The sequence below is a fragment of the Taudactylus pleione genome, unplaced genomic scaffold (genome assembly GCF_031769625.1).
Source record: "Taudactylus pleione unplaced genomic scaffold, aTauple2 ptg001032l, whole genome shotgun sequence".
Taxonomy (NCBI): Eukaryota; Metazoa; Chordata; class Amphibia; order Anura; family Myobatrachidae; genus Taudactylus; species Taudactylus pleione.
The window spans coordinates 12,309,971-12,337,837 of record NW_028285433.1 but is presented as its reverse complement, the minus strand read 5'-3'; the positions used below and the strand labels follow the sequence as shown (position 1 = coordinate 12,337,837).

Sequence of the window (27,867 nt, the reverse complement as noted above, 5' to 3'; positions counted from 1 at the left end):
AAAACAGAAAAAACCCTAAGAAACTTTATTCCCCAAAAAATATAGAAAATAGAAATATTAGAACATAAAGTAGAAGGCAATACCCAGTAGTAGAATATAAAATAAAATACACCAGTCCAGATTTTGTAACTGTTGGCATCTAACAAGAAAAAAAAAAAAGTAGCTTCATCTGTAGATACTCATAAGATCCTGCAATGTAATAGCACACATACTGTATATTGTTAACAGAGTGCTCTAACATATACAGTACACTTTACATAAAATGATGCAGTAAAATATTACTTTTACCCTTGTGTCATCTGCTGCCAGTCTATGGAGTAAAGAACTAGACATTTTTATGGATAAATAATACAAGGGAAATGCATAGCATTTTCCTTCATATCTATCTAAACACATACATTATATGGTTACTCCATCCTCCGCTCAGCTGCCAGCGATGGGTTACTCTGTCATGCGCGACGGTCAGTCTGCACATGTACTGATTAACCCGGCAGTGCCTGGAAGGTTTTGCTGAAGTCGCAAGGGCTGCTGCCGGGTCCCCATTTCCGGCAATGGGGACCGCATCAATCTTGCCAACTAAAAATGGTGAGAGCAATGCAGTGGCAAACAATAATCTTAGATTATAGCTGTTTGGTAAATACAGAAAGGATGACATAACCCCTTTAGCGAGTGCTAAAGGGGTTATGTATCGTTAGTAAATGGAGCCCTCAATCTGTTAATTTCAGAACTTGTAAATCAGTATGTAGTCATAATGTAGTCACAAAGTTATGATGTTGACATTGAACATGTTGGCATTTGCAGAATGGCAACATGTTCACAATGTCGACATGTGAAATGCTGACATTCTGCTGGGACTGGAGGGTTGTGCTCAAGCTCCAGCAGTGGAGAGTTAGGGTCTGGGAGAGGAGGTTAGGGGTTAGCAATACTCACCACCGGAAGTCATCAGGTCGTCATCGCTGGACTCAGAAGACACATAGCTGCTGCCGCCGTACCAGGTAAATCACCACTAGAACACTAGGAACATTTTGTTGACATTCAAATTATATAGACATTTCATCAGCAGCAACGTGGCCAAGTATGTCTACAATATGAATGTTGACAAAATAAACCACACCCTTGCAAATTCAGTGAGCAGATGACAGCTGTCAGACTGTGGTTGTTTGTGAGGACATCTGCACAAACAGCAGTTATCCAGCTATTTAGAAAGTGTGGTCAAGGGAGGAATTAAATTGCTTGGTATTCAGGATCAGCACAAGTAGCACAGTCTTTGCGTCAGAGTAACCTCGGTCTAGCAGTTTGTGCTAAATACGTTCCTTTATAAATCTACTCCTCATCCTTTCATTCACTACTAGGAGATAAGAAACAGTATAATTAAAACAGTACATTTTAATACATGAGATTTGCACCAGAATACAGACGTTTGTGTGTTATCATGAGCAGATTTGTTAACTGTAAGCTGCAATCACAAAGGAGATAAACGCTCAATGTAACCAAACATAAATGAAATGACATTTGGAGTGTAAGTGGGTGGTTTGAATCACTAACGCAGAGTGGGTTCACGGATGACTCAGTCGATTTACAATTTCTTGAAATACCTATAAAGGAAGAATAAAAACAGTTATACAACATAAATTGCGAGTTAGGGAACAAAAAAAAAAGCTGTGAAAATTCACCATATGGTGAAGAATGATTACAAATACATGCCTAAAGATGTTCCACTTACACAAAAATTGGTAAACAAATATGACATCGCTATGAATAGCATCTTCTCTTTGTCGTCAAATCTCCAGCAGTAAATCACATGACCTATAAAGAATAAAGCAGTGTGTCTCAGTCATTTCACAGTCAAGGTCAATTATTACAGGACCACTGAAGCTAAACTTGTCATTTTTACATAAAAATAGAGGACTACTAGCTTATAAATAAATAAATGCAGAGATTTCAAAAGCTTGAAGTAGTGAAGGTAAAAGCTACATCTACAGTACCTCTAGCCCTTATACCTATGCTGAACAGTGTTTTGGTGTGCCTTGTTGTAGAACGTAAATGGTGTCAGAAATGTTGACGCAAACATAATAAATAGCTCCCTTCCTTCCCTGCGGTTGCCAGGTACATGCAATTGGTTCTGTTTAGTTTGTCAGAAATACAGAGGCCTGGGCATTACAAAAACAGGCTACTGCACTACGTGCTGGCTGTTGTGTCAGTAACTCCCAATTTACCTCCAAGTTTTGTTGGTACTAGACAAACTTCCTCAGGCATATGTATCCTCCGGCATATGTAAGCTAATACAGAGCTTTGTTATAACTCCAACAAATCAAACACATCTTGCACAGCTATGCCAAAGCCTTTGTGGGCACAATATTTAATAATGTAGTGAATTGGACATTTGTAAAATGGAAATTAAGTGTGAGGATGGTGAAGCTTTAAAACAGTTTGCTTAATAACACTGCTGTTACTGTAATACAAATAAAGAAAACTATGTATCTTAACTACATTTCTTTTTAATTAGGCATCATGAGATTTGTTTTGGTGCTCTGAGCGCTGTCACACAGAAGCTGTGCTCTTTGTACAGCAAGCGAAATGAACAATCCAGGCAAGCCGCCATGCGGGGTGCTTCATGTTGCACTGTGCTATCAGTGTGCGACCGTATTTTGCATTGAAATGTGAAACTGGCTGCTTTCAATGCCAGGGCCAATTTTTACACACAGTCTGGCCTTGATAGTCGTCAGATTAAACACCTTACCTCTATGAAGGTTATCTGGATTTTATGTTTATTGTTATTATGGGTACAAATTATTGTTTTCTGGAAACTCATTGGACCACTCTAATTTCTCTTCATTCTCCATATATAGGATTGGGCATGTTTCATTTCTGTACGCACATTGTATTTATTGGATAAATTAAAACACTCTTTTAAAAAAGCTATTCCAATGCATGTGTTTTTCATTTTATTAGTACATCTCTTTAATCGATTTGGCTAAAGCGGGACCTTGACCCAAGACATAGAAGAAGGTGGCTAACAGACAGTTACAACGAACTGGTACAAAGCTATGCATTGTACATTACTGAGAGCTTTACTGAACATTTTACAAGTATTTCTGAAGGTATAACGCTTGTCTTTATTTTCATATATCCCTTACAATTTGGGTCACTTGAAAGTGACACCATCATTATTATCGAAGGATACAAAGGCAACAGTTAAGAGCATTTTTCACTTACAGTTAGTACGAGATCTGTTTGAATAATTTGGATGTGAACATTATTTCACTACCGCAACAGATGACGCAGTCTCCAAACCCGTTGAGAAACGTTTAGATTATAACTGCACAAACCAGGTTATCTTGGAGACAAGCCACCCAATTATGTATAGGAATGGGTTATGTGTTTTATTTTTTCACAAACCTAAACATTCATTTAGAATTATTTTAAATTACTTGAAATGTATGATTTTAGGTTTTGCTAAATAGTGAATATACTGGGTTTCTAGTGCTTGATCAAAACATGCTTATTTATAATACATTTATTAATGTATCAAGTGACACAGTCATATAGATAGATATTTTATGTAGAGAATGCTCCAGGTAGTTAGTAACAATGGTGTTATAAAGAGGGAGCACTATAACACTACCCTTCATTTACCTTGTTCCTTTTGTATACATCCTCCAGAGTCATCTCCAATATAAAACAACCCTTCATCAAAACTGATCTGATCATATCTTTCAAAGTTTACTAGAAGATGTGATGAAATTGGGTAGTACAGTGTGCTGCCATTGGGTTTCCATCTCTCCGACTGGAAGATACCTTTGTTGGAATGCAGCTGTACAAAACAGGTTGCTGGAAAAGGGAAGGGAAAAAAACTCATTTAACAAACTACGAACAGAGGAATTAACAAAGTGTCAGCCAAAGAAAACTGTGCACCTATAAGACTGATTTTATATGGTCACTTAAATCGTGATTAGCATGAGGTAGTTATATTGCCTAATCCATAGGAGCTGCTTACATCTGTGCCTGAGCTGCAGTTATGAGCTAATGACATACCACTCCAGTTATTGTTTTATTAGTCATCTGCTAGTTTTCTATCTGTGTATTTTCTCTACTGCTCTGGCAGTTCCTACCTAATGCAACTGAGTTTATGAGGAGGAAAACTTCAGTTACTATACAACAAAACGCATTTTTAGATATCTGGATATAGTATTCTTTCAATGATTATTATGCACCCCATTAAAGAATATTTAAAAAATAAATTAGCATAAAACCGTTATAAATCCCAAAAATATGGAAAATAAAGAACTATTGTGCATAACTAGAGAACAAATTTAATTGGAAATATTCCCTCATTAGAAGCAGGCTCTTCATTTTGTTGGTTTATAAACTTTGCCTTGTAACACTATTATATATCTGCAGAGTAAACAAAAAACAGCACTCACGTTTGGAAGAATCCATACGATCGTTTCAACTGTGCTTCAGTTTTCCTCAGGGGCTGAAGTACAGTTGAAACGATCGGTGGGCCACTGACAGCTATGCAGTGTGTTTCTTTACATGCCTTGTGAATAAACTGGTGGATTCTTCTAAACGTGAGTGCTGTTTTTTTGTTTACTCTGCAGGCGACTAGCTTGCTTAGTGACAGAGTGTTCATAATACAGCTTGTTTTGGACCTAGCACCCCCCCTGCCAAATAGTGATTTTTGAGTGCCATCTCTAATGCTATATATATATGCGCCTTTTCGTTCGGGCTAATCTCTTGAACCACTAGATGTGTGTGTGTATGTATGTGTAAAGTTTCGGGGTGTAATCCCCTTTATCAAGCCAATACAAACAATAAAAGAGACATGCATAACTTACCCCCTAAAAAGTGACATGCAAGTCCCGACACTGCCTCCGACTTCACAGAACTCCCAACCGGAAGTTGTTCATTGAGTCACATCCGGCCTGTGCGCTCCAGTGTCTCCAGGCAACCACACGCTTGCGCTCCACTGAGAGAACCCCTGCAGCGCAGGCGCAGCCGCTCTGGGTACGGTAACAACACAAGCCTCCGTGCTCAGTGCTTAACCTCACGATCAGTGTCCGCTGTTGGGCATGTGAGGGGACACACATAATGATCTATCACCATCATCCCCTCAAAAAAAAAAAATGTAAATATAAATAAATGTAAATATAAATCTATCCTAAGAAATAAATCAAATGAAAAGATCAATATGCTAGTGAAAAACTACAATTTCCTAAAAAAATAAAATAGAAGATAAAAAGACAGAGAAAAAAAAAAAAGAGACCAAGAATGACAAAAAATTAATTAAATAACAAATGTCAATATAACGGACCTGCTGGGTCCTATCAAAAAATATACTAATGAACACCTAAGATAATGAGTTCCAGTTAATCTTTTTGTTTAGACTTCTGGGACGAATTGTATCTAATCTAAAAATCCATTGGGTTTCTTTGTTCAGAATAATCTTGGCTCTATCACCACCTCTCCTGAGTTCAGGCACATGATTGATTATTACATATTTCAATTATGTCAGATTATGGTTAGCAGCTTTAAAATGTCGTGCTACCGGTTGTTACTCCTTGAGAAACCTCAGAAGGAAGTCCCATAGTGAGTTATTACTCCTGTGTAGACGTATGTTTGAATTGTCCTTTCTTTTGGCAGCCATGTTTATGGAGTCTTGTATATCTCTCTATGCGCAGTAACATCCAAAATGGCGTCGCCCACACACCGGAACGCCGAATATGGGCTAATTAGATTATTAACAGGGCTATATAAGGGCAGCACAGTCACTTTATCCTTATCCTCCTGACGAAGTCCAGCGATTTACGCCTAAGTGACGAAATGCGTCGAGGGAGCGGTGACCCCCCTCTAATTCATGTGACCAGAGATCACCTTCAGATGAGCTAATTTTATTTTTTTAAATGTAATTACCTACAGTCAGGTGCATAAATATTGGGACATTGATAGAATTTTCATATTTTGGCCTCTATTCACCACCACAATGGCTTTGAAATGAAACAAACAAGATGTGATTTAACTGCAGACTTTCAGATTTAATTTGAGCGTCCCCTTTTTCATTATACTTGGGGGCGTGCCCGGCACTTACGGACATGCCGGGCAGCCCCCAAGCGCTGCAAACAGGGAGAATAGATGCCGGGCGCATGCGCCCGGCGTCTATTCTCCGGCGGTGACCGGGTCACCGCACATTTCTCCACCCGTGGGACACTGCGTCCCGCCGGTGAAGACTGCACCCACAGCCTGTGAGGGCAGGGTGCTTTTTGCCCTCCTTCTGGAGGGCAGGGTGCTTTTTGTCCTCCAGAAGGAGGGCAGGGTGCTGCACCCTGCTAAAACAGCCTAGCTGGAACGCTACTATAGTATTTCTTTATTGTATTATTGTTTATAGTTGCGTGCCACACTGATTGCGAATAGATTAAATACAGAATAGTAGTATGTACTATTGTCTGTAATATGCACGCAGACTAAACAATAAATAGTATGGGGAACAGATCACAAAGTTTATACTGTAAAAATGTTGCATGCATTTAATTCAGTGTTCTATTTCTCAAAGTGTATTGCACAGGGATAAATGATCTCTGCCTGCTGACGTTTCTTCATCTGTGTGTTATGTGCAGAATGCAACAGATCACATGCAGTTTAAATATGTGAACAGTCCCTTAAATGACATGGGGGTACATGTACTGAGAGGAGATAAACCAGAGAAAGTCCCTGTACATATCATTTCTCTATATGTACAAGAGGGAATATATACCTGCATCTTCTGCCTGCAAACGATAACACAAACATGCTAATTGGCGCTAACCCCATAGGCACATATGGTGGAGCTAGAAGATGCAGGTATTACTAAAATGAAAGTCTCATACCATTGAGTGCGGATATTAACACTTGAAGCTTCCGCTATATGCTTCTCCTCTCCATGCAAGGTGGAAGCAGGAAGCATTTCATATTTGAATGTTCCCTGGGCAATAAAGTTTACTCATACTGTCTGGTGATCACCTGACAGTATCTTCTATGGAGGCCTCATAATTTGAAAGAGGGGACTCCCATACCTCATATGGAGGTGTCCACACACTTACAAGTAAATTATCGGTGTGACAAGGTACGTAGTACCCTCCTGCACTAAGGGGCCTCATCATTTGAAAGAGGGGACAACCCTCTTTCCAAAATTAATGCCACTTAATTATTGGTAGCCAGGTTGTGGTAGATCATTCCCCATGCCTGGACTATATTATTTTCAGTAGTACAGGAAGATACTGTGACCCCGGCATGCATATGTGCATGATAGCATTGCCTATTTAGTAAACTACAGGTCTCAGCTTGCCCTGGTGATTCTCAAAGTGCTAGCTTGCCCCGGCAGTCACTTGCTGGGACCTGTAGTTTACCAAAGACAAAATGTGTTTTACCTATTTTAACCCTTTATTACCCCAGTACCCAAAGCCTCAGGGGGAACGGAGAAGAGCTATGGTGCATTTGGCACGAGGGCTGATTATAGCCAGGAGGAGGCCCCACCCCCCCTGGGAAAACCAGCCAACTGGCCTGTGGCTGTCTGGAATTACCCCCACATTGCAACTGGCCACACCCACCCCAATTAGCCTGTGGCTGTCTGGAACTATCCCCACCCCAACTGGCTTATGGCTGTCTGGAATTACCCCCATGCTGCAAGTACCCCCTGTATGGTTTCAGCATTCCGGGCTGGCAATGCCCAGTGGTTGTTACCCCGATTTCTCGGACCCATGTTGGGTTTCCTCCTGATTTGGGGAAACCAGCAATGGGCTGATAGCGCCAGAGCTGGTTAGGAAGAGACTCTTATTATTCTTTCTTTTAAGTGTTGAACTTTCCCCCTACTCTGAAACTATAATCGCCCAACTAGTTTTTTTTAATAGTTGTTTGCAAATGGAAGCTTATTGTTTGCTTCCATGCACTAATAATCCTTCTAGTGTATAGACACATTACGCAATTCATTTCATTTTGAATTTGGTGATTTTATACAGAATGACCCATGACATTAACACTATTATCATGTAATCCCAAATCGACAATTTTTTAAAATTTTATATTTACACCCTTACAAAACAAAACCTATTAAGTAATATGAAATTGAACTTTGGCAAGGCTTTCTAGCTGGTTTGGCAGAGTGTGTCTAAGATCTTATCAAAATTGAAGTTGGTGGGTTACATAGCATGGTTGAAGTGGCATGGAATTACCTGAATGTGAGCCGTATTTCTTTTAATTTTGTAAATTTTCAATGTTGTCATGTTTGCTCTTCTCTTCATTGTATGATACTTGTTTTCTAGCTACCCTGTATATTCTGTTGACTAAACATGTTCATATTTTTGGACACCCAAAAATTAACCCAGTTCTTGTTGATGTGTTGACTGCTAAGGAGCAGCTATGATTTCTACTCCACCGTCACTCTTTGTAAGACGCACATCAAAATTTTACACTAAATGCCTTAAACATTAGTCTGCTAGAAACCTTGTTAAAGCAAATGAAGAAAAGTGCAAGCTAGGCATGCCAGGAGCATTTGGCATGATGGTGACTGCAACAGTTACTTTAAAACAATTATTTGGATCGCAATAAGATTATCAAAGAACACCTGAAGGAATGCACACATGAGAAATGGTCAATATTGAGGTATATAGTTCTTCCCCAGCAGTTCACATACTCTAAAATTAATAATGTTTGGACTGGCAATGATAGTCTACATCTAGACAAAGAGAAACCCAAATGGTTTGGTCATGTCATGGTCATGTTTTGTCCTTAGAAAAAAAAGCTGCTTTGGGACCACCAAGTTTAATGAACTAGTAGTGAGCTGTCCAATTGGCACAGATTGTTAAAATACAGAATGGCGTATAATGCATATGATTTCTTTTTTCTTGTCACATTAGTGTTGGCCAGTTGACTGGGAGTTTATGTCGGGCCTTTTACGCAATTTGGGTATGAATTTTGGCTTTATACAATGCTCCCTCAGCGAAAATCAGGGTAAACGGGTCCCTCTCTGATTTATTTGCTATATTGAATGGCACGAGGCAGGGGTGTCCACTCTCTCCTCTTTTATTAGTCCTTTGTATGGAGGCTCTGGCGAGGGCCATTCAAATTAATGTGAATATCTCCGGTATCCGCATAGGTGGTCAGGAACATAAACTAGCCCTCTTCGCAGACAACCTTCTAGCATTAATTACTAATCCGATTACTTCCCTCCCGAAACTTCTACTAGAATTCCAGAAATTTTGGCATGCTCTCGAATTTTAAAATTAACCACTCCAAATCTGTAGCTATGAGCCTGACTGCACCTCCATCCCTGGTAAACTTTTTGAAACAGTCCTCCTATGTTTGGCACCCCACTAGACTTAAATATTTGGGAGTCTATCTGACCATAGATTATTATATGGATATGGAAGACATCATATCCTTCTCTAAAAGACGACCTACTGACTTTACTGCCACTTGGCTCCCTTGGCTGGTGTTCAAAGACTCCACATTTTACACTAATTTTAACGGTTTACATACTGCATCCATGTCTGCTTCATCTTGACTCCAATATATCCTATTGTGGGGCCACTAACAAGCGTATACACTAGTCCTCTCTGGGACGACAATATATTGTCCCCCTTAATTACCCTCTTTTTCTCCCGTTCAATCCTCTTTCCCCTCTGACTCTCCTTCCCCTGATTTCCCTTCCTTTTTCTTGCTTATCCATTTTTTTTTCCTTTCTCTTTCTTTCTTTTTCTTTGTTTATCGATTTAGTGTGTATTTTTTATGTAACCTATCGATATTATAAATTTGATTGTATTATTCAAAATGGAATAATCCACTGTCAGTATATGTATCCATTTTATCTATTTGTATTACATCTGGATTTGTTTCAATAAAAACCGTTTGCATAAAAATTTAAAAAACAAATAAGTGTTGGCCAATACAAGCAGTAACCATAAGAAATTAATAGCAAAGGAATATAAGCGGTCATAGAGGGTTGTAGGTGTTCCCAGTGGCCCAAATTATCTGCTATGATTTAACTTTTGACATTCAGAGGTACTGGTCTGTGCAGTGGGAGGAATGTGAAAAGTGGCTGGCAACAGGATCTGTGCAATGGAGCACAGTGGAATAATGAGGGTAAAATGCTGTTGGAGCAAACATACAAAGGCATGGAGGAAGCGACAAAACCTCAACTCTAACTATGGCCCTACTTGATCTTAATCACATTTTGATAACTGTTCACAGAACAAGTAAGCCTGTTGCCAACCTTACTGATTGTCCCTGTTCTGCATAGCCTTAATCCTAATTTTAAAATTACTACAATGTGCCTCATATGTGTACTTTTGAAACATTTCTAATCTGTTTTTATTGGAGATAGATTTGCATTTGATTACAATGGAATTGTCAGTGACATGAATACACAGACTTTTGTTTTTACTGCTGAATACCCCAACAAAAAAACTTTTTGACTGACGGCATATAGGCGGTAATGCAGCAACGATATTCGGATGCGGTCAAAATCCCGACAGACGGGATTCTGGCGCCTGTCAGAATCCCAGCGGTAAGTACTGGGGTTAGGCACTAAGGAGGGAGGGTTAGGTTTAGGGTGCGAAGAGGGGGAGGTTAGGTTTAGGCACTAGGAGGGGGAGGTTAGGTTTAGGTACTGGGAAGGGAGGGTTAGGATACTAACCGACAAGTGTCGGTATCCTAACCCTGTTGAGATGCTGGCGCCGGGATTCAGACCGACAGGATCTTGAGCGCTGGCATACCGTACCCAGCCCCGATATTAAACTCAAAATGTAATCCTAAACTGCCAGGTAGAACAATATTTTATTTTTGGGGTGATTCTCTTTGTGATGAGTGTTTGTAAATGTATCATACAAGTACGTGAACTGTTTCTATACCACATTTTTTTCGGCCGAACAAATAGGATTTTTCGGGCGAAAACACATTGGATCTGTGATAAGTTCACATACCTATGTGATTTCGCCATTGCAGCGCCAAAAACACAGCACTTTTCGGGGATAATATTTAGGGACACATCAGTTTCCGAAAAAAAAAAGCCCAATAAGTGCCGCCGTGAGACGGACTTCGGGGCTAATTTGGATTGCCCTGGGGGGATCCATTAGCACCTGTACAATGTTCGGGGCTAATTGGATACTGCCCAGCAAGTCACCCAGAGAATCACCCTTTGGTTCTTTTGGAAAGGGCTTCTTTTCCCATGTTAAATCCTGTAAAAAGACTAATGGTATATTTCATATAGATTGCTTGATAACTGTTTTAATTTATTTAAAAAATAAAAAAAAATAATAAATTACCCTAGACAATTTGCAGTGTGGGAATAGTTGTGAAGGACTAGTCAAGTAAACCCATGAGTATAACATTTGCAGAATTATGAGTTTTCATACTTGCCTCTTAATTTAGGGGCTTTGAAATCCTCTTTGCTTCCATTGGTTTCATTTAAAGATCCATTTTCATGTCGCTTCCTTTTAGGAAATTGTACTTCACTATTCCACGAAGACAGGCTTGTGTTGTATCCACCATAAGTGAATGAATTTTCACATTCCATTACAATAAGTTATGGTCTCAAACGTCGTCTGCAAAAATACATAAAACCATGTGCTCATATTTGTTTATGCATGCACACACCTAGATATATAAGAAAGTAAACAAATGACGCAGATGCTGCTCAAGTATAAATCTGTACAGTTTTGTGCTGTCCAACTTTGCTTGTAACAATATGCAACTTCCAGAGAACATTAAAAGGGGAAAAAATAGCCTACAAAAAGACAATAGTGCATTTTACAGTATAGTGCTGAAAGAAGCATGTGATTTTTTATTTCCATTCCCAGAAATAGGACTTCTCCATTCCTCTATGGAAGGACTTTAACTGTTACTACACCCTCACAAATCAGTCGGGTTCTGTCTCCTGTGCTCATCCCAAACCTTAACTGAAATCTGTAATCTCGCTATTTCTACTGGTACATTTCCATCATTATTCAAGTTGGTTGGGCATGAGATCATGGCGGTCGGGATGCCGCTGGTCAAAATACCGACAGCGGCATGATGACAGTCAGAATCCCGAAACCCTTAGGTAAGACTAACCCTTACCACTACCCCCCCCCTCCCCGGTACCTAACCCTAATCTCCCCTCTTAGGCCCTCATTCAGACCCACTCGCGAGCAGCTGTCCGCTCGCAAGTGGGTCGATGGTCCCCACTGCGCATGCGCACGACGGAGGGAGCTCCGTCGTGCGCATGCGCGAGACCCGTCGAGCGAAGGACTTTCCTTCGCTCGGAGTGTCTCATCAAAGGGGGCGTGCTGTCGATGGTGAGTGACAGCACGCCCCCTTTGGTGGGCGTGCCGGGGGCGTGCCTGCCAGATGTAGGCGTTCCCAAGGGAACGCCTACCATCTGAAGCCGGCCTCACTGACATCACTAGTGATGTCAGTGGGAGTGATTTTGGCTCTGATAGAGCCAAAATCACTCCTGGCCTTGCGGTTGAAAAACCCAACCGCAGGCTTTTGCTCGCAGTTTCAATGGTCGCGATGGTCAAGACCATCGCGACCATCATCCTGCACGCTCGTATATGCTGTGGGTGGTGACCCACAGCTATACGAGCGTCCAGGAGGACGCTCCATATTAATGGAGGTGGGCCCTGATTCAGAGCGAGCGCTCTGGTCAGAGCATCCGGCTCTGAATCAGGGCCTTAGTGCCTAACCCCCCCCTTAGTGCCTAACCCTAATCACCCCTCTTAGTGGCTAACCCTAACCTCCCCCCTTAGTGCCTAACCCTAAACTCCCTCTTGCTGGTGCCTAACCCTCACTCCTTAGTTCATAACCCTAACCTCCCGTTTTAGTGCTTAACCCTAACCCTCATTCCTTAGTGACTAACCATAACCACCAGTCTTAGTGCCTAATCCTAACCTCCTCCTGCCCGGTGCCTAAGCCTAACCCTTCCCCAAATCCCCGATACTTACCCTCGGGATGCTGGCGGTCGAGATTCTGGTGCCGGGAGCTAATTAGCCGCAATGCAGTGCCCAGGGCTATTCAATTACAGTCTGCAGCAGCCACACAGGAATTTATTTTCACCACCTTCTGAGGCTCGAACATAATCCGGAGTAGTAGTAGTAGTGTATTTTGCCCTAATCGCGCCAACCACGAATGCGTTTGCCCATAGCTCCAGTACTTGTATCGCAGAATCTATGGGTTAAATCGCGTTAGTCGCATATTTACCGCACAAGGAAAAGAGCTTCTAATTGAGTAGCCTCAGGCGTAAAATTCCGAGGCTACTACCCTTTTCCCTGTGCAGTAAATTAACAAGACTAATGGAATCCAGCCCCAAGAATGAATAAACTAAATTTTGACCCATCCTCTCAGCTCCCTCGCCCCTCCAAGCTGTTGCCTATACTTGACTACACAACTTATCGGGCCCACGTCAGTCAGGATCTCATCCTACTTATCAAATCGCTCTTTTAGGGTTTGCTTCTCTGGATCTACCTCCTCTCCACTTGCTTCATCAGTTGGAATACCACAAGGCCTTATCTTAGGTCTTCTGTTTTTCTTTATCTAAGCCACCTCTCTTGGCAAACTAAACAGCAGTGTTTATTCTAGGTCCGGCGCCGGACCGAAGAAAGGGCACTCTAGCTCGCCCGTATAGGGGGCGTGTCTTTAAGACGTGTCCCCTTTTCATCACTCTGGTGGGCGTGCCCAGCACTTACGGACATGCCGGGCTGCCCCCAAGCTCTCTGTGAATAGATGCTGTGCGTAAGCACACCATCTAATCGCCAGCAGTGAACCCGGCATGTTTTTTTAGCGTGGTGACGCCAAAAGGGCAGGGTGCATTCTGGCCTCTTAAAATCGGGCAGAGCGTGGCGCCCCGCTAAAATAGCCTAGTGGGAAAGCTAAAGCAATATTATCTGTGTGCAGATGATACACAAATGTACCTATCCTCTCCAGATCTGTCACCATCTATGTTGGCCAGTGTTACTTAATGTCTTTCTGCCATTTCATCTTGGATGTCATCTCCCCACTTCAAATGTAATCTTTCCAAATGAAAATTAATAATATTTCCACTGGCCAATAATAATCATCGACCTGACATCTCTATGCAGTAATGCAGAATGTTATGATGTCGACTGGTTGAAATATCTACCTCATTATTAGGCTTAGCACTAATATTACCTCAAAAATGCCTTGTCGACTTTATGACAATATCGACATTTCATCAGTGTCAACATGCTGAACATGTGTTTTGGAATATTACCACCAACAATTTATTTTATTAAAAAATTTAATTTTGGTCTGATTCATGCTGAGATATAATTAGCAATATGCTTACTAATGCAGTATTATTGCTGATATTTGACCATCTGCTGAATTGATTGCAATTTTCTGACTAATGTATTATTGATGATGAGTCACCACCTACTGGATTTGTTTTATCTAAAATATATCACTATCCAGGAATAGCAAGAAAGTAACCGCTATACAAGACTTTATCTTTGAACTTGTTACCTGGACTTATTGATGTCACTTTTGATACATGAAATTTTTTGACATGTATATGTGTTGTTTTGTTTAGTATTTGAGTGTCAGGTTCTTAGCTACTATCGAGTATAGTTTTGGTTTTTTTAAATCGCTTTATTTATAAAAGTGGAGAGCAAGCAAATAAGGTAAACAGCGATAAACACAGCATAAACAGTACCAATATAAAAAAAATAAGCCATCGAACAAAATATACTGTGTAAAGGCTACAAAAAATAAACAGTCCACTTTTGTTTTTGTAGTTTTAGACACCATATATTTCAGAGTACAAAACATTAGGTAATATAACCGTGTAGAGGGGGAGGGTAGGAAGAAGAAGAGTGAGGCAACCACTGATATTTATAGTGATATGCAAAATATATATGGGCTGTTAGAAGACAAGGGGTCGAAAACGTGCAATGGATTCAGAAATTGTGAATATTTGTTGCCAGGGAGCGGTCTTTGACAATAGTAGTAGCAAGGACTCCAAACACCATGGAATTTATTCACCATATCGTGGAGCAATGCTATGATATATTCCATGGAGGCAACATACCAAATCTTGTTAATGAGGGCCTGCATGGGAGGCTGTATGCTGTTTCCAGTGCGCAGCGTGTAACAATTTGACTGCATTAAATATATGGCTACAAAGCTTATTCAAATGTTTAGAGACCCCTGTTATTGGTTTGCATAATAAAATAAATAAAGGGTTGTTGGGAAGAGAGATACCAGTACCCTGCTACAAAGAGAAAGAGCTTCATTCCAATAAAATACAATCAGAGGGCAAAAGTTAAGTTTTAAACTACAGAAGAGTGCCCCCACAAAGTTTATTTTTCTGTCCTTGTTGCAAATTTCAAACTCTAGGGGAGCACCACCAGGAGATAAAATATATATATACCCCATACTGAGGGTCATCTACCCATAGGGTATGTTTGTATAAACCTTAGTTTCATTTATCATTTTAAGCCTGTGCAGGGACACATCCATACTTTGACATAGTTCATTTCAACATGTTGTCTGTCGACATTTGCATCATGAAAACTAACAACAGGTATAATCTCGCACCAATAATCAATATGTCAATATATAAGTTACAGAGAGATAGTACTTTTTATAATCTTTCAAGACCCATCTGCTTCACCTATTTCATATAAGAAATACTCTATATGTATGAAGGTGCTACCTAGTGATCTTATAGTTACAACTATTGGAAAAAACACACAAGGAAAGATAAGATTTTGTCTGGTGCACTAATGGGATCCAAATATCCTAATATTCTATCGTAACTTTGAATTCATATAATTAAAATATAACTTTTATTCTAATTTATTAAAATAATAGCTAAGTCCAAAAATAAAGGCGAAATATGATTAAAATAAAAAAGTATAAAGAAAGTGTGTATACATATGTAAGAAAATAATATTAAGTGATTTAAAATATCACCAGTCGTCGGTCGTTTACACGTATTCAGTATGATACCCAATACTTATAATGTGTAGCTTGTCAAAAATAATCGCAGTATCAATATTACTGCAGTATGTTTATATGACATATAGCTGCACCTAAACAATAGTTATAGCTTGGGTAGTATGTATGGGAGATAGTATTAATATGACAACAACATATATTTATTTGGTTCTTATTTAATAAGGAGTGTATGAGAAGAATAGTTCATATATTACTATTGGTATGTTTTCTCAGGTTCTGCAGTGTTATATTGGTATTATTAATAATCCCAATATTAATTAACTTTCATCCAGCAGTCAATACATCCTATATGCATACACATGTAATGTGAATTCAGAGTATCAGCATTCTCAAGCTACTGGCATTTGTTACTTTTTATATTTGCAACAAAGCGGTAACATCCCTCAATAAAGATTAATTTTAATAAATTAGAATAAAAGTTATATTTTAATTATATGAATTCAAAGTTACGATAGAATATTAGGATATTTGGATCCCATTAGTGCACCAGACAAAATCTTATCTTTTCTTGTGTGTTTTTTCCAACATTTGCACCATGTTGACATTATGAATGTTGACATGGTAACTGTTAGCCTAATATACCAAACCCCTATTTACAGTCCACACATAACTTTACATATGTTCTATTTCTACACTGACCCCAGGCCAACATTGCTGTGTGACTGGATCATACAGCCCAACCAAAACCTCTGCAATCTGACTGGACCAATCTGCTATAGGTGCGTATCACTACACGAGAGTGGAACGACTGTACGATTACAACATTGTAATCGTGCAATCTTCATCATCCTGTACAGTGGATAATGTGCCCACACTGAACGATATGTCACTCAGTGCAGGCACCCTCCCTCATCCCCGAACATGCACAACCTGTCTATATCGGCAGGTTGGCCTGCATGTTCAGGTGATGGCAGATATCGAAAACGACCAGCGGGAGCGCGCATCGCTGGTCATTTCCTATGTTTGACTACACGATTAATGAGAGATTGAACAATTACGATCCTTATGTATCAAAAATCAGTTTCCCTATAGATTGTAAGCTTGTGAGCAGGGGCCTCTTATTAGCCAGGCTTGTTTTATTAGTTTTGCTCTCAACCATAAAGAGCAATGGAATATGTTGGTGTAATATAAGTTAATGTTAATTAACACCAAATTTATTGTGAGGACACCTTGTAGCACTTAATATATAAAAGAAATAAAATAATATAAATACGTAAAGCAGGGCTTGACAAATACCGGTCGCCGTGGTGCCTAAGATTTCAGACCTAGCGACTGGAGCAGAGCTGCCCCAGTAGAGCGTGCCATGGCTTTAGTATCTGGCTGGCTATAGCACTTATTTTTACTCCAAATCTACGGTTGGGGACTCAAGAAAGAAAAGACCAGGTCCCGTAGACACACTCCATTCACTCATACTATGCCGTCCTTGCTCTTAAGCCAACTGTTTCTTGGGGCTGCCAATTAGATGAGCTTAAAACAGGTTGGCCAATCAGGAGAGGAGCATGCTCTCCAGCAACCTCCCGATCTTCTGCTCCATGGGATCCTGCAACTTTCATCCTGCGGTGCTGTACCTATGATATCTGAGTACTCTACAGCCAGAGTTGTAGTGCTGCTCACAGAGGAGAAAATATAAGCAAATGCATAAAATTATGATTTTTCCCAGTCTTATTGGTAATGTTGCTCATTCCCCCCATCTCTGCACCAGCATATGTGCATATTGTTCTCTGATCAGTTCTCGTGGTAATGAACAAGAATGGTTACTGGTCCTCATATGGCTTTGCATTATACTAGAAAACTTCCTTTTTAAAGTTCTTGTGCAAGACTTGGCCTGAGTTATGTATGGATGCATATGGCCCTCATTCAGAGCCGTACGCTCTGAGCAGAGCGCACGCTCTGAATGAGGGCCGGGCTCCATTTTCATGGAGCGTCCTCCTGGACGCTCGTATAGCTGTGGGTCACCACCCACAGGCTATACGAGCGTGCATTGTGATGGCCGCGATGGTCGTGACCATCGCGACCATCGAAATTGCGAGCCGGAGCCTGCGGTTGAGGTTTTCAACCGCAAGCTCCGGAGTGATTTTGGCTCTATCAGAGCCAAAATCACTCCCACTGACATCACTAGTGATGTCAGTGGGCCGGCTTTTGACGGGAGGCGTTCCCGTGGGAACGCCCCCGTCAGGGAGGCACGCCCCCGGCACGCCCACCAAAGGGGGCGTGCTGTCAATCAACATTGACAGCACGCCCCCTTTGATCGGACACAACGAGCAAAGGACTTTCCTTCGCTCGTCGCTTCTGGCGCATGCGCACGACGGAGCTCCCTCCGTCGTGCGCATGCTCAGTCCATAACATCGACCCACTTGCGAGCGGACAGCCGCTCGCGAGTGGGTCTGAATCAGGCCCTATGTTCCCTTTTTATTTATATTTCATACATGTGGATCTTAGCTAATAATGGTCTTTGTGTTGCTTTTAGAATGTCTTGGTCATATTTGTTGCTATGTATTATTGCATTTTATGTTTCAGTTATTTTCAAGACTAGGGAGATTTCATCATGAATGTTTTCTTTTGTGAAACCGTGTGGTGGTGTCACTCTGTGTTGCTGTGCAGGCAATCTTTCAGTCGTCCTAAACAGTCCTACTCTGGGCCGTTATAAAGGTCTGTGGTTGCTTAAGTGATACAAATTCTGTGTCTGTGTGGAGCTTTCCTCAGGGATAGTACCAATTAACTATAAGTGCATCGGCTATTCGGAGAATGTTTGATGCCATATAAAGGACACGTGGGGAGGTCTAATTAGCTTCATAAATGGCATGTGGGTAGATCTGGTGAGCATTGAAGGGAGCATGTGGTGGTCTATACAAGTTTCCATATATTTTGGCTAGGGGGGGGGTCAAATCTAAGGGGCAGATTCAATTAGACACAAGCCCATGTTGGAGATTCATGCAATGTGCAGCTGAGTGCAGTCCTGGGTATTACGGTAGGTAAAACATTATTGCTCGCACTTCTAAGAGGTTCGAAAGAGGTTCCTGGGTGACTGCGCTTAATTCTAAATGCCCTTAAAAGTCAGCAGGGCTTTTTTTTTTTTTACTGCTATTACGTTTAAGAGCAACTCATGCACTAAATCATAGCGTCCAATCAGAAAGAGTCTTTCATTGTTTAAGTAGATAAATAGCAGATTGCTATATGGTTAGTGGGAGATGCAGAGTGAACATTCTGCACCTAAAGCAATGTTAGTACAATAGGTGAGCCTAGAACCCCAAGCAATATTGAGGCCCCTGACACATGAAAGCTCCAGTGTAGTCTGTTTAAGAGACCCTAAAAATGCATGTAAATTACAATACCCAGTTAAAAAGAACAACCGTTTTGACTAATGCTGGAGAAACAGTTACAACACTGGCACCAATACTACACATTTTCCCTTACACCCCGTAGAGGTATACAGGAAAACGTACTGAAGTCAGAGCCGGATTTAGATCTCATGGGGCCCTAGGCAAGATAACAGTTTTGGGGCCCCCCTCCCTCAAACATTCCATAGCACTATATTTTAATTTCTGATTCATTCCCCTGTACAGCACCCTTAAGAAAAGGTCTGCTGCGGCCTTGAAACATTGTATGTATGTATGTATATATGTATGGGTTGGGTACAGGATGCCGGTGCTCAGGATACAGATGCCAGCATCCCGACAAGGTTAGGATACCGATACCTGCCGGTAAGTATTCTAACCCTACCCCTAACCCTCCCCGCAGCCTAAACCTAACCCTCCCCCCCACATCACAGCCCCCTCTTTCCTCACATCACTGACCCCTCTCAGCGTAGAACCCACCTCCTCCCCTCACAGCACAGACCCGTTCTTTAACTGATCCCTCTCCCGTCTTAGCATAGACCCCCCTCCCCTCATGCAATGCCCCTGTACTAGTGCCCCTTATGCAATGCCCCCTATAGCAGTGCCCTTTATGCAATGCCCCCTTTAGCAGTGCCCATTATGCAATGCCCCTTGTAGTACTGCTCATTATGCAATGCACCGTGTAGCACTGCCCATTATGCAATGCCCCTTGTAGTACTGCTCATTATGCAATGCCCCCTGTAGCAGTGCCCATTAAGCAGGGCCCCTTATGCAATGCCCCCTGTAGCAGGGCCCATTAAGCAGGGCCCCTTATGCAATGCCCCTTATGAAGGGCCCCCTGTAGTTGTGCCCATATGCAGTGCCCCCTGTAGTTGAGCCCATATGTATTGCCCCCTGTAGTTGTGCCCATATGCAGTGTCCCTTAAAGTAGTGCCCTTTAAAGTAGTGCCCCTGTAGTTGTGCCGTTTAAAGTAGTGCCCCTGTAGTTGTGCCGTTTAAAGTAGTGCCCCTGTAGTAGTAGTAGTAGTGCCCCTGTAGTTGTGCCGTTTACAGTAGTGCCCCTGTAGTAGTAGTAGTGCCCTTTAAAGTAGTGTCCCTGTAGTAGTAGTGCCCCTGTAGTTGTGCCCTTTAAAGTAGGTCCCCTGTAGTAATAGTAGTGCGCCTGTAGTAGTGCCCTTGTAGTTGTGCTCTTTAAAGTAGAGCCCCTGCAGTAGTAGTGCCCCTGTGTAGTTCCCATGTAGTAGTAGTCCCCCACCCCCCCGTCCCATACTTACCTGACTCCACGCGGCCGTTGTCCGGGCTGACGCTCCCGCTGCCGTACTGACTGGATCTGACTTGATCCAGCAGTCGCGGATTAGGGAGTCTAGCGGGGTTAGGTTTAGGGGGAGATTAGGGTTAGGCACCCCTAGGGGGCAGGGTTAGGGTTAGGCACCAGGGGCGGATTGGGTCAAAAAACCAGCCCGGGAAATTTCTGGAAGCAGCCCTAATGGGGGTGGAGTCTATTGAGGGGCGAGGTCTGTCAAGGGGTGGAGCCTGGTGACGGGGCAGAATCAAGAGCTTTGCCAGTAACTGCCGTTGTTTGATATAATATATATAAGCAGTAGTAAGGTGCGGCACTTGGTGTTTCAGTGTTAGTAACACTATCTTCAGAATGCTGACGATAGTGTTACTAACACTTAAACGTTGATCATATCTGTTTGTCAATTCCTGATGCAGAGTGCCGCACCTTACGCCGGCCAAGGCTACATTGAGATTTGGAGTGCCGGACCTTGAACATACATACACACATATATATATATATATATATATATATATATATATAACCCTGCAATACTGTACTGTATATATTAATATTATATAAAGTAAATATGTGCATATAAAGTAAATTACATAATTACCATATACATAATATATATTGTGACACAGTCAGGTTAGGGGGTCCCTCTCCTGGGTAGAGGACTCCTTCCTTACACACACAGCAGCTGGGAAACAGTACGCCAGACTGGATTCGAGTACAAGCTGGTCGGCGCCAGTCTTTATTGTGCAATGTCAGAAATAACATAAAGGAAACAAAACATAACTCCTAGCCCTGTCGGGGAACTAACTTCACAGGTGGTTCCCTCACTACCAGAACCTGGCAGGGCCTAATGCCCTCACCAGCAACAAAGGCACAGCACAACACTCACAGATAGGTTTTTCCAGTGTCTCTGAGCAAACTCCCTGTCTGCTCTCCCAGGTGAGACACTCAGCCCTAAACACACCAGGCTTATATTGGCCACTCTCAGGTGGAAACCCTAACAAGCCTGTTACCAGGCTGCGAGAATCAAAACCTGGAGTGGCCGTGGGTGGAGCCCTCCCTCTCCTCTCACCCACAACCCCCAGGTCCCAAACCGGCTTTTCAAAAAGCCGAGACTCAAGCCTGCTACACTGTAGACTTTCTCCTGGGGGTTTAGAACACATAAGACAGGAATCTGGGACAATGTACCTGCCACAGACCACTTTACCAGTGATCCTATCACATATCCCCCCCCTTTGTTTCGACCTGTGGGGCGGAACAACTGAAGCCCCCAAACAATGAACGCGTGACAACGCGTCTGCATTGGCCAGCTGGCTTCCTGGCCTGTGTTCCACTGCAAATGTAAAAGTTTGTAACGCCAAGAACCATCTCGTAATTCTCGCATTACTGTCCTTATTTTCGGACATCCACTTCAAAGGGGCATGGTCAGTGATCAATTTGAACTTTCTTCCAACCAAGTAGTACCTGAGAGCCTCTAATGCCCACTTTATGGCCAACGCCTCCTTCTCCACTGTGGCATAGTTTCTCTCATGTACATTCAACTTTCTACTTAGATAGAAAATAGGGTGTTCCTCACCCTCCTTGTTCTGGGACAGGACCGCTCCTATACCTACTTCTGATGCATCGGTTTGTACTATGAATTCCCTTTCAAAATTAGGAGTCATTAGGACTGGTTGGGAACACAACGCTACTTTCAACTCCTGAAAGCTTTCCCACAACTTCCAGAAGTGAGCAAAGTCTCTCCCCAACATTGCATCGTACACCAGACCATGCACCAAACCCACAGAAACTATAGCAGAGCCACATGGTGTCTCGATGTTCACCTCGGCAGTAACATAATATCGAGTATCCCCATGTATGCAGGTCACACCAACAGTTTTCCCCTTACGCCTCAAGGGGTTCACCAGCTCAGCTTTTATAAGTGCCACCAAGCTACCAGAGTCTAACAGTGCCTCTACTCGGTTGCCATCTACAGTGAGTACACACATGTGCTTATCAGTCTCAGCCTGCCGGTCAGCCGTACAGGCTGTCTGTGCAAAGAAAGACCCCCTGCGGTAGACATGAGCAGTATCACATTGCATAGGTTCAGTTGTAAGTGAACAATTAGCGGCAATATGGCCGAAGCCACCACATCGGAAACACTGAGTCATATTAATGTCTAGTCGTTTACGAGGCAAGAACCTTCCTGGCCTGGCAGGCCTGTCTCCAGGTTCTACACCCTCAGTCTTAGGTACATTCCACCGCCCAGCACCCTTCTCCCCTGGAACAGTCTTACCAGTGTCTGTGGGAGTTCGCCGGTGCGCCATCGGGGCTCGGTGGGACATACTCATCAGCTCCTCAGCCGCCACGTACCTCTCCACCAGCTCGACCAACTGGTCCGCGGACTTAGGGTCTGCATGGCTCACCCACTTGCGCAGAGTCACAGGTAATGATCGCAGGTACCGGTCCATCACGACCCTTTCCACGATCTGTGGTCCCATCAGCGTCTCGGGCTGTAGCCATTTTGAGGACAGATGGACGAGGTCATGCATCTGTGAACGTGGAGGCTTGTCCCTATGGAACTCCCAGCGGTGGACCCGTTGGGCACGAACAAAGGTGGTGACTCCCAAGCGAGTTAGGATCTCCTGTTTTAGTTTTTTATAGTCCTTGGCATCAGCCAGGCATAAGTCGAAATAGGCCTTTTGTGGCTCCCCAGACAGAAAATGTGCCACCAGACTTGCCCATAGCTCCTTGGGCCAACTCTCCCTTTCGGCCGTTCTTTCAAATGCGGTGAGATAGGCCTCCACATCATCGCCCGAAGTCATCTTTTGGAGGAAGTGACTGGCTCATACGGAGTGAGTGGTGGTGGGAGGACCCGTAGTAACATCTCTGGGCCGGGCGACCAGGTGCTGTACCACCTCTTTTATGGCCTGGCTGTTTTCCGCTAAGGCCTGGCGGGTTTCCTCGATGGCGACCTGTTGTTGCCTGACGGATTCCTGCTGAAGTTTGTTAGTCTCCTGCTGAGCCCTGGTAGCTTCCTGCTGAGCTGCTGTAGCTTGGAGCAAGGCCTTAATAATTTCCTCCATTTTGTCCTGGGGTGTAGATCGGAAGCTGAACCTTGCCTCTCTGAGCATTGGCTGATGCCTCCTCTATGGAACTCCAAGGACACAGTGTTATTTCCACACTCACAAATTGGGTGTCTGTCCCTTTAATTTTTAAATGGAAAGTTTTCCTCTCGCTGCAAGTTCAGTGTGTGTGGATGCCCGCATTCTCCACCATATTGTGACACAGTCAGGTTAGGGGGTCCCTCTCCTGGGTAGAGGACTCCTTCCTTACACACACAGCAGCTGGGAAACAGTACGCCAGACTGGATTCGAGTACAAGCTGGTCGGCGCCAGTCTTTATTGTGCAATGTCAGAAATAACATATAGGAAACAAAACATAACTCCTAGCCCAGTCGGGGCACTAACTTCACAGGTGGTTCCCTCACTACCAGAACCTGGCAGGGCCTAATGCCCTCACCAGCAACAAAGGCACAGCACAACACTCACAGATAGGTTTTTCCAGTGTCTCTGAGCAAACTCCCTGTCTGCTCTCCCAGGTGAGACACTCAGCCCTAAACACACTAGGCTTATATTGGCCACTCTCAGGTGGAAACCCTAACAAGCCTGTTACCAGGCTGCGAGAACCACAACCTGGAGTGGCCGTGGGTGGAGCCCTCCCTCTCCTCTCACCCACAACCCCCAGGTCCCAAACCGGCTTTTCAAAAAGCCGAGACTCAAGCCTGCTACACTGCAGACTTTCTCCTGGGGGTTTAGAACACATAAGACAGGAATCTGGGACAAATATACCTGCCACAGACTACTTTACCAGTGATCATATCACAATATGTATATATGAAAAGTAATATATATATATATATATATATATATATCACATATGTATCATATATATAAAATAAATATATATATATATAAAATATATATACATACACACACAGCTGGACGGGGAGTGGAGGCCCGAGGGAGGGTGAGTCACTGAACGGCTGGCTGGGCAGCCACCGACCACTAAAGGGACTGGCCCATACTATGTATACAGGCTAACCAGTGCCAGATAAAGGTCCACGTGGGCCTGGAGCTGAAAATTATAAAGGGCCTATTGTATGCTGCGGGTGTGTAATTAGTGATTATGTAAATGTGAAATTCCTTTACTAAAGAGCATAGTGGGGAGATAGGACAGACATAGGGGTGCGAAAGTATGGGAGCGGAGGGGCGTCTGAGCAGTGGCGAGAATACTCAGTGTGTATGTACAACAAACAGGTCAATGTGGTGGTGGGAGCAGGATGAAAGCAGCACATAGAGAGGGAGTGGGGCTGAACAGACCGGGGGTGTAGCAGAGCCAGGGGGCAGACTGAGGTATCCCTGCAAATGTGAGTGTGTGTGTTTGTGTATATATATATTTACACACATGCATTACATATATATGAAACTGGTTATAAATAATATATAATTATTAAAATCTGATGTTAGTGGCTGTATACCTTCTATAGGCACTGAGGCTCAGGCTGCAGGGCACTCTGATAGCTGCAGCCAGCCATACAGCCATAGCAGCAGCCAGCAGGAAGGGACACCTACAAATCAGTCACCTGACCACCTTCATGGAGCTTACCTTGGGCTCAGTTGCTTTTGGGCATTGTAGTGGGGTGACACATATGTAATGTCATATGGCGTGGAACAGAGACACAATGTGGTGCTGGAAGGGCTAGTGAAGCCTTCCACTGCACCGTGGCCTCCATGTGTGACAGCATGCCCAGTGTTTGAACCTCGGGTGGGCGGCCAGGGTGGTATGTCCTGGGGTTTCAGTGGGTGGAGCTTTGTTCCAGGATTGGAGCTATTCTTTCTGCTGCATAGGTCAAAAAACTCACTTCAAACCCCTTTCCCCATCCCCACCTCTTTTCTAGAGCTTATGCACAGTGAGGAAGAATCACCTACATAGTAAGAAGGTGTGAAGTATTATTATGGCTTTACTCCCATAGCATAATACAGTATTCTAAGGTGTTGTCATATAGAACCAGCAAAGGGTTATACTACTTATTATTAGCATGAAATGGTACATTCTACACCCCTGCTGCTGGTACAGTCTACACACTCTTGAAAGATACCTTATCACATGACTGAGGACCCTGAAAATGCTAGGAAACTCACACCTGCACTAATGTTAATCTGGCTGACAGGTCAGTAGAAAATATCTAGACATAGATTGATGATAGAATAATTAATTTATCTCTCACCTCTCATGAACAGCAACTTTTCTGAATTGCTTCAGTGCTTGGCTCCGCCTCCTTCTGCCCACCCCTTCCTTTATTTCAGCTTTGGCTCCTCTTGCCCGCCCAGCACTGACAGGGTCCCATCTCTGCTATACTGTATGTTCATTCTGTAATCTCCCCCGACCCCAACGTGGAAGAAGGCGGAGCTATAAGGACCGGGATTAGTCACACTGCTGTAACACAGCCACGGCTCCCTCGTTGCCCCCTCCCTTCCTCCCCAGTGGTAGAGGGCAGAGCTTTAAGCGCTGGGTCCTGTGTGTGCGTGCACTGCGGGGAAGGAGCCGGAGAGGGGGCGGGCCGCTGATGAGCTGTAGACGTAGCCGTCTGTAGTAACATGACGGGCTCCGCAAGGCTTATGGGAGGAGCTGCTGCTGGGCATTCGCAGCAGCTCCCCCGTCGGCCATTTTATTTGTTTATTTGTGCTCCGATCGCGGCAGCCCAGCCCGCTGTAGTGAAATAGGGGTGAATGAAGGGTGGGCTGGGTGGCAGCCCCTAAAGGGAACAATGTGGCCGGCCCAGCGGGAAACAGCCCGGCGGCCCAATCCGCCCATTAGGCACCCCCAGGGAAAGGTTAAGTTTAGGGAGCGGAAAGGGGAGGGGGGGTTAAGACTAGGCAACACCGAGGGTAGGTTAGGGTTAGGCACCACTAAGGGAGGGTTAGGGTACTTACCTGCCTCTGTCGGGATCTTGATCCTGCTGGGAATCCGCTGTCGGGATTTGAACAGGCGGCTGAACAACCGCTGGCATTTCAATCCCATTTATATACCTTTTTAAAAACTATTCAATTAAAACGTCTATGGACTGAACTAGACATACAGAATTAAAGCAAAACTATTACACACATGTTCCTGGGAATATGAACTATGACGTGTGGGAACAAGTGATCGCATTAAATATATGTATATCCCAGCAGCAGGACATATGTAACACGGGAAAAGCAGTCTAGGTACTTGTGTATTTTACGGACTCATTGCAGGGAGAACCCAATGAATGTTTTAAAAGGTACTTGGGTACTTTACGTACGCAAATACCGAAAGTTGTCCCCACCTAAAGAAGAAAGTTGTCCCCTGGCGGGCTCGCTGCGCTCGTCACGCTTTGGGTTCGGTGGCTCGCTACAGGGTTACGTTTCCCTCTATGCCTACTTGGACGGTAGGGAATGACGCTGGACACTGGGAATGACGTCAGGGTCCTCTCCGTGAAGGGGAATTAGACACTACCATGATGGATAATAATAATGAGTGTAGGACACTAGGGTTCTCTCTGCAATGAGTCCGTAAAGTACACAAGTACCGCAGTGTATATTGCTGGTTGAGTTTCCCACCATTGCCTGCTCATTATACTTACCCTGCAAATATATGCGCCAGAACATGAGCGACCTCCTCAATGAGATACCCGCCCGCAGCAGCCAGACTCAGAGACCATGATAGTAATACACCCGACCTGTATAGTGTTCTCCCGTTATTAGTGATGACGGTGTATGTAGCAATCCCAGCCAGCACAACCTTCAGACTTTGAAGTTCAGATAGTGTGTTGCTGCTCATTGGTGGCTGTTGTGTGGTTCTATTTGGTCATATGACTTCTTTTCCTGTTGAACAATACTGTACTGTACGTGTGTATGCATTGCTTCCCCAGCATGTGGAACAGTAGGAAGGTTGTCCCTAGCATGACGCCGTACCCAGGAAGTGTCGCCGCCGCTGCTGTTCTGCTGTGTCCCAGGCTCCAGCTACTGCATCCTGAGGATCAGCAGGAGAGGGCAGGCACACGGGCAGCACAGCCATGAAGGTCGGCTCCTCGGCGCTGGCGTGCTGCTACCTGCTGGTCCAGGTGCTCGGCCTGGCCCTCTTTCTGCGCGGGTTCTTCCCGGTACCTGTCCGGTCTCAGACCAGGAAGAGCGGCAGCTCTGAGATCCCAGCAGAGCCATCTGCAGGTAACTCACCGGCCAC

General features: G+C 43.5%; 2 protein-coding genes across 2 annotated transcripts in view; one reads left to right on the top strand and one right to left on the bottom strand.

The window, feature by feature from the left end:
- LOC148454090 (uncharacterized) lies at positions 1–27,717 on the bottom strand. Its single transcript, XM_088461311.1, has 5 exons — positions 27,269–27,717; positions 11,389–11,573; positions 3,637–3,831; positions 1,724–1,806; positions 1–1,595 (listed from the first exon to the last, which is right to left on the bottom strand). Exons 2-5 carry the CDS (start codon positions 11,543–11,545, stop codon positions 1,557–1,559), a joined length of 474 nt encoding a protein of 157 aa, XP_088317437.1. The 5' UTR covers positions 11,546–11,573; positions 27,269–27,717; the 3' UTR covers positions 1–1,556.
- Positions 27,344–27,867, top strand: part of PIGG (phosphatidylinositol glycan anchor biosynthesis class G (EMM blood group)) — a 46,163-nt gene continuing 45,639 nt past the window's right edge. The window contains exon 1 of the mRNA XM_088461310.1: positions 27,344–27,851. Coding sequence (XP_088317436.1) covers positions 27,701–27,851 — 151 coding nt within the window. The 5' untranslated portion in view covers positions 27,344–27,700. The remainder of the gene's footprint in view (positions 27,852–27,867) is intronic.

Excerpts from the sequence above, each read along its gene's own strand:
- LOC148454090 (XM_088461311.1), bottom strand. The coding sequence starts at position 11,545 with ATGGAATGTGAAAATTCATTCACTTATGGTGGATACAACACAAGCCTG. Across the intron at positions 3,832-11,388 it reads CAAAGCCCCTAAATTAAGAG|CAACCTGTTTTGTACAGCTG; the intron begins GCAAGTATGAAA and ends TCCCTTTTCCAG. Across the intron at positions 1,596-1,723 it reads ATTTGTTTACCAATTTTTGT|GTATTTCAAGAAATTGTAAA; the intron begins GTAAGTGGAACA and ends CTTCCTTTATAG.